We start from the raw sequence: 7,500 nt of genomic DNA, 5'->3' as shown, positions 1-7,500 counted from the left end.
AGGGTCATGAGGACGCAGGGGACACTTTTGGACCCCTCACGCTTCATTTGCACTCGAAGAGTGCCGTACACACACACACACTATCTCTCTCTCTCTCTCTCTCTCTCTCTCTCTCTCTCTCTGTGTGTATATATATATATATATATATAATATATATATATATATATATATATATATATATATATATATATATATATATATATATATATATATATATATATACACACAGCACACACATTAACAGGCTAAAGGCGGTGGTATTTAGGGTCAGTCACCGTTACGCTGCCGATACAGTAGGGCGACGGGGACCACCACCACCCACCACTCACCTGGAGGTAGGGATTGTCCTGCCGGGACAGTCTGATGGCTTCCCATGTCAATCCCTATGTCGCGGGACTTGACAGGAGTGTGGTGTACGGGCCCTGCCGTCGCTCCTCCACCCTCCTCTAATGACGTCACCGAGGCCTCCAGGCAACCCCGCCGCCGGGGTCCTCCTCGGGGGGGAGACCATGTCGTCCCCGGCCCAGCTCGGACCGCAGTCGTTTGGACCTGAGGATGGAGACGGTGTCAATCTGAGGATAAATGTGTGCATGCCTCGGATATCACATAATACTTCTATGCACATATACGCGAGCTCTAACGTGTGGAGGGGTCGATGCAGCAAAAAGCAAGGCTGCTGGGAGGGAGATGCAACGGTACTTATGGTAAGGTGCTGGTGTAACTGTGTCCATAAATCTCTACTGAGGAGTGTCCTAGAACAGCGTTGGAGTTTCAACACTGGAATGGCGAAAGTATTGGGAGTAAAACGCACACTGAGCACCGGGTGGACATTGCGGTGTAGTACCATTCGCACCCTCCACGCCTCGTTTTTTTATATTAACGTGCCATGAGGGATCACTGCCCCCGCCTCTCTAAGTAAATATTTTTGGTCGATATTAGTACACACACACACACACACACACATGGTTTTATGCCTTTCACGCAGACTGGAGTACCTTAGGGAAACCCTCGCATTGGCAGTGAAACACATGCATATGTGGTAAGCAGTTTGTCAGTTTGGTTTCCTTTCCGAGATGTGTTATTGCAAGTGTTGTCAGTCAGTCTGAATGACTGAGTGACATTGTTTATGTGGCCAGGAGAAGCAGGAGGGAGCGAGTGGCGTCCTGGCAGTCCGGGTGGTCGCCCCTCCCCGCGTGCTTCATGGAGTTATTGATTAGTGTGGTGCAGTCAATGTACGTACGCACCTGTGTGATGCGTGTGTACCTGCGTGTACATATGGCACGTAATGGTGAGATGTAAACTACTGTACCATGTCAGCTAGTGAGCGAAGTGGCATGTGTAACGGTGAGTGTGGGTGAGTGAGAGCACCTGCCATGTGAAAGAGCATGAATAAAACTGTATGAGTGGAGTGAGGTACGCACCGTGGAGGGTGATGTCTGGGGGCCGGGTGGCCTCGTCCTCGGTCTCGGTTTCGCAGTCGTGTTCCCGTCGTCGCTTGAAGATGTTGGTCAGGAACTCGAAGGGGCGGCGCGTGGACTGCTCCTCCTCGCTGCCTGACAACATGGGGTGCCTGGAGCTGCACATGTATGGGTGGTGAGAACACACACAGCCACCCCTTCAGTGTGTTCCTGGATTCACAAATTACTCTTGTTACTCATCCAGGATAACTTTACCTCCCACTGCTTCCCGCACACCAAGACACACACGCACGCCTCCATAACAAAGGAACACATCCCTTCAATGTACTCCTCGACTCATATTCATAAATCTGCTGTTACTCAGTCAGCATAAAAAATAGTTCCCAATTATTGATGTTACTTGTCCAGCTTAAAATTACCTTTCATTAGCTCATTTATTCCGTGTTTTCAAAAGTATGAACAGTAAAAATAAACACGAATACCTTCTGTCCCTTTGAATATATATTTGATTAATATTCTCTGTTATGAATAATCCAGGATAAATCGTTCATTACCTCCACACTCCACTGCGCGGGACATCCGCCGACTCATCCTCATCACAAATTAATAATATGATCTGGCAATACGAATAAAATCCACTGAATTATTATGTAATGTAGATAATTTGGGAAGGCGTGATGGTTATCTAACGCTCTCCTTCCTCCTCTCCCTACCACCCTCTTACCACCCCCCACTCTTCATTTCCTCCCTCCCTCCATCCCTCTTCCACCAGCACTCATCTACATCAAAGGGTTTTCGGTCCGTAACTCGTTAAATTCATTATAATTTAGGCCTGGTTTCCCTTACTCCCGCTCCCTCTTTTGAAAGCCGCTTTTCTTCCCTTCCTATCCCTCCTCACCTCACACACATTATCCTCTCCTTTTCTTAACCCAACCTCACCCCCAGTTCTCTCTCTCCCCCTTCTGCTCTGCCCCGCCCCATTCCTCGCCTCCGCGTGACTCAGAACTCATGTTCGTTCGTGTTCATTCCAACCTAATGCGTCTCCAGCAGACATCGAGTAATTATATATATATATATATATATATATATATATATATATATATATATATATATATATATATATATATATATATATATATATATATATATATATATATATAGTGTGTGTGTGTGTGTGTGTGTGTGTAAGCCTCTGCTATCAACATCGTATACATGAAAAGAAATACAGCCGAAGAAAACTGATATAGCAGTATTTATAACACACACACACACACACCACACACACACACACACACACACACACACACACACACACAGTCCATAAATCAGTGACATTTTGTTTGGAGAGAAACTGGAAAGAAAATGGAAATGCGTATAATATATATATATATATAATATATATATATATATATATATATATATATATATATATATATATATATATTATATATATATAATATATATATATATATATATATATATATTTATATATATATAATTTATTTTTTTTTTCAGATGACTAGTGTTTTATTCACTTTTTCTCTCAACAGGAGTGGTGATGGTGGTTGAGATGGTGTAGTAAAAAGTATTAGCAAATCAATATCCTTCTCTCTCTCTCTCTCTCTCTCTCTCTCTCTCTCTCTCTCTCTCTCTCCTCTCTCTCTCTCTCACTCTCTCTCTCTCTCTCTCTCTCTCTCAGAAACACACACACACACACACACGCACACACAATGTTCAGACACTACAAAAGACAGTTTTCGCGGAACCTTACCGCAAGTTAGCAGGAGAGTGGCTTCGAAGGAGGGAAAGAGGGAGGGGAGGGGAAGAGGGACACGAGCAGAGGGGAGGAAGAGAGGGAGGGAGAAAAGGGGAGTGGAGAGAATACTAAAGGAACCTTCCAGCTGACGCCTTCAACTTTATCAGGTTTCTCTCAGAGTTTTGGAGAATCTGTTCTACCTTTTTTTTTTCGGGCTCTCCTACCTCGCCTGCTCCCCTTATGTAATATATCCTTACCGTGTCTCTTAGTCTCATCACCACACCGTCACCTCTCACGGTTGCTGGTTTTCATGCCACTCTCCAGCCTCATAAATGACCGTCCGTCTCGAGGCGTCTGTCAGCCATGGACCCCCGCGGCGTGCGTCTTGTATGCTACTCCCCGCTCTGGCTCTCCTCCCTCGCCCTACTTCCCTTCCCTTACCCTCTCTCCCTCCCTCCCTCCCTTCTTTCCCCTCCATCCGCCTGTAATACTGAAGGGCGATGATGGTGGCGTTGATGACGATGGTGGCAACAGCGGCAACAAGGAACATTGCAGAGAACAGCAACGAAAGAAACAACGATTATTGCTACTACTTGTACTACCACTACTAATACCAAAGTTTACTACTACATATTGCAAGGAAAATAATAATAGCTACAACGACCAAAAATCAATGACAAAAACAACGAGGACGCTGAGGACGACAACAACACCAACACCAATAGCAACAACATTAATAATAATGATAATAATAATAATAATAATAATAATAATAATAATAATAATAATAATAATAATAATAATAGTGCTGGCAAGAGTATACGTAGAAATTAAAGATCTGCCGGAAGCCACACGCCGGGTGCACGGAGTAGAGAGAGAGAGAGAGAGAGAGAGGAGAGAGAGAGAGAGAGAGAGAGAGAGAGAGAGAGAGAGAGAGAGAGAGAGAGAGACTTGAGTGGGCGAGAGAAGGAAGGAAGGACGGAAAACGCTGATGGCTCACAGGAAGCTGCAGAATTGAATGAGAGATAGATAGATAGATAGATATACAGAGAGAGAGAGAGAGAGAGAGAGAGAGAGAGAGAGAGAGAGAGAGAGAAGAGAGAGAGAGAGAGAGAGGAGAGAGAGTGGTGTGGAGGCACAGAGGCTGTCATCACCAATATGTCTGGGTGTGTGATGCCTGTATTGATCCGTCTCTCTCTCTCTCTCTCTCTCTCTCTCTCTCTCTCTCTCTCTCTCTCTCTCTCTCTCTCTCTATCTCTCGCTTTGGCCTCTCATTCATTTAAGCGGCATCCTTTACTACACGCCTCTGTTTCTTTGCCTCTCTCTCTCTCTCTCTCTCTCTCTCTCTCTCTCTCTCTCTCTCTCTCTCTCTCTCTCTCTCTCTCTCTCTGATCGTCGATATCTCACCACAAACATTTTTTTTTTTTTTGCCGTTACTCAACAGGTTTCTCAACGCCCAGCATCACCTTTGTCTTCGCACGCAACTTAGCAACAGCAAAAACCCACCATGACAATAAGAACAACACTGCGGCGATACTACTACTACTACTACTACTACTACTACCGCCGCCACTACTGTCAATACATGCAACACAGCACCTGGACGGGACACACACTCATACATACATACAAATCCATATACATTCGGACGTACAGACATACATGTACGGTATTTGTTTTAGCATACGTACTTCAGGAGTGTTCTGAGCAACCCACATGTTATTTCTTTGTGTGGGGTCGTGTGTGTAGGGTCTTGCTTGTTCCCTGCGTGAGTGGGAATGAGGGTCAGGGGGGAAGGTGGGAAGGGCGTGTTTCGTTGTCTACTGCACTTCACACCATGGCAACACCCCGCCCAGGCACGCCACGGTTGGGAAAAAGAGTCATGCAAACACTCAAACAATGCACGAGTGTCTATTGGGGCCGAGGGAGGGCGTGTGGCTGTCCTTGTTTCACTCGCATCTAAGGCACGGCGGTCCTGTGAATTCTTGTCATGGTGTGAATGTGTGTTGTGCTACTCCCGTCCTGTCACCTGCCAGCCCGAGCCCTCTGACTCACTCCATCCCGCCCACCGAGGAAGTGCAGGAGTACACACAGAGAGGAGTTATTGCTGCAGTGTGTTCCCTTCAGGTATTATTTTTCCGTTTCTCTTGGGAAAATATTCAGGCTTCACATGGACACTTCCCAAGGTGATATGTCTGGAGTACTGAGCAAGATAGGGATGCTGATATGTATCAGGGAAGTCTTGCCTTTGCAGCGGCACCTCCTTGATGTGACTCAAGTATTGATCCTTTTTACTTCACTCTCCCTCTCTTCCTGCGGGAACGTGTAGAGTAGTTTCAAATTAATATTTTTGTTGTTGCTACTGCTGCTGCTATTCTCAAATTTGATGTCTTTTCAGGTGAGGCCTCGGCTCCTGTGGCGAGTGCTGTGGTCGTGCCTGCCAGCCACCATCCCTTGCAAGGATGTGTCGCCAGCTATCAGCGAGCAACTCTTACTTATAATGACCTCACATATAATTTATTTCGTCCCAAAGCTAACTTGAGCCAGTGTATCTCGGTCACAGACTGCTAGTAAGCATTTCAACGTTCTTGACAAGGACATCCTATGCGTGCTTGTCCCGTGCACTGTCTTGGGGGCGCCCTTTCACGCCCTATGTCCTCGAAGTGGCGATGACAGCGGCGGCGGCGGCGACATCCTCGCTATCCAAAGAGAACCTGAAATCCATTTTAAAAAGATCAATAAAAGATATGATCCAATCATACACTTAAATGGAATTTTGCCGTAAGACTACTTGTATCAGTTGCCTTAATGTTAACAAAGTAGAAAATGAGACGGGGATGAGGCTCTTCACAAAAATGCTGAAAAAAAAACGCATCTCTTTTTCTCCTCCTGTCGTTGTACATGGTGCCGGGCTGTGGGGCAGAGCGCTCGACAGGACACAGCGAGGCACGGGAGGGAGGTGGCGGTGACGACGGAGGACCGAGACACGTGTTGTACAGCCGCTGGACCACCGCTACTGCCCTCTGGTATTTTAAGAGTCGATCAATATATTCGGCGTGACTCATTCTCTCTCTCTCTCTCTCTCTCTCTCTCTCTCTCTCTCTCTCTCTCTCTCTCTCTCTCTCTCTCTCTCTCTCACCAATAAGCATTCTCCCTCAAACAACAAGCATAACGTATTCTCTCTACGTTACCACCAACCAATGACTTTCCGATATGAAAAAGTAATAAATGCCGTAATACTCGTCCGGCGCATGTCCTGTCGTGTGTGTGTGTGTGTGTGTGTGTGTGTGTGTGTGTGTGTGTGTGTGTGTGTGTGTGTGTGTGTGTGTGTGTGTGTGTGTGTGTGTGTGTGTGTGTGTGTGTTGTGTACGTGTGTCGCAGGTATCACTTCATTATAATTCTACACTGCAGCGAAGCCAGCAAAGTTAACACATTATGCAGGGAGATACAGAAAAAAAAAAAATAGTGGGGGACAGGAGGGGGAGGCAGGCGGTGGGTCGACGGAAGATTTTTGCATTTACTACCTAGATCGGTGGCCGTGTGTGTGTTTTATCTGCGAATTTGCTTGTTTACTGTTACTAATTTCTCAATAGTATACAACGGATGTGGTAGTGTGTGGATAGGATACTCTTGAATGGAATATTGTGTTGAACAGTCACTCTTAGATGTGGAAGTATGCGTGGAACGGGTACTTTATTATATATAACAATCTGAGGAACGGGTAGTCTGAAGATGCAACAGTGTGGAACGATAAAGTAGCGTGTGGGATAGGTACTCGAAGATACAGAAGTGTATGGAACGAGTACTGTAAGACATAACAGTGTGTACAAAGGAAGGGTACTCTGAGATACAATAACACGTAAGACGGGTACTCTGAAGATATAAGCACGTAGAACCAATACTCGATTATTACAATGTGAGACAGGTACAAAGCAACACTAGTACACATATAGAGATCTTAAATACACCTCGTACACCTCGGGAGGGATGAGGCGCTAAAATAACAGGCATTTCATTGGGTAACAGCAGTGGAGGGGCTGACGGACATTTTGTAATACGATGACGGAATGCGAGGTTACATGTGGAGGGGCAGGCAGTTCACAAGAGTAAGGTACGAGTTTGACACCCTCAGGCACTTCGGAATCACCACGGAAGGCTGGGAAGGTTGTAGGGATGGTTAACAAAATAAGGGTTGTAGCAGAAGGGTGGGGATCATCTATATGTTAAGGACTCTCTCTCTCTCTCTCTCTCTCTCTCTCTCTCTCTCTCTCTCTCTCTCTCTCTCTCTCTCTCTCTCTCTCTCTCTCTCTCTCTCTCTCTCTCTCT

General features: G+C 45.8%; 1 protein-coding gene across 1 annotated transcript in view; it reads right to left on the bottom strand.

Annotated features, from left to right (window-relative positions):
* Window positions 1-7,500, bottom strand: part of LOC135104514 (uncharacterized) — a 29,048-nt gene that overhangs the window by 7,730 nt on the left and 13,818 nt on the right. Inside the window, 3 exon segments of the mRNA XM_064012088.1 lie at window positions 330-371; window positions 374-549; window positions 1,422-1,576. Of these exon segments, the coding sequence (XP_063868158.1) occupies window positions 330-371; window positions 374-549; window positions 1,422-1,576 (373 nt within the window).

The sequence above is a fragment of the Scylla paramamosain genome, chromosome 10 (genome assembly GCF_035594125.1).
Source record: "Scylla paramamosain isolate STU-SP2022 chromosome 10, ASM3559412v1, whole genome shotgun sequence".
Classification (NCBI taxonomy): Eukaryota; Metazoa; Arthropoda; class Malacostraca; order Decapoda; family Portunidae; genus Scylla; species Scylla paramamosain.
The sequence above is the reverse complement of the archived record's forward strand: the minus strand, read 5'-3'. Positions and strand labels throughout refer to the sequence as shown.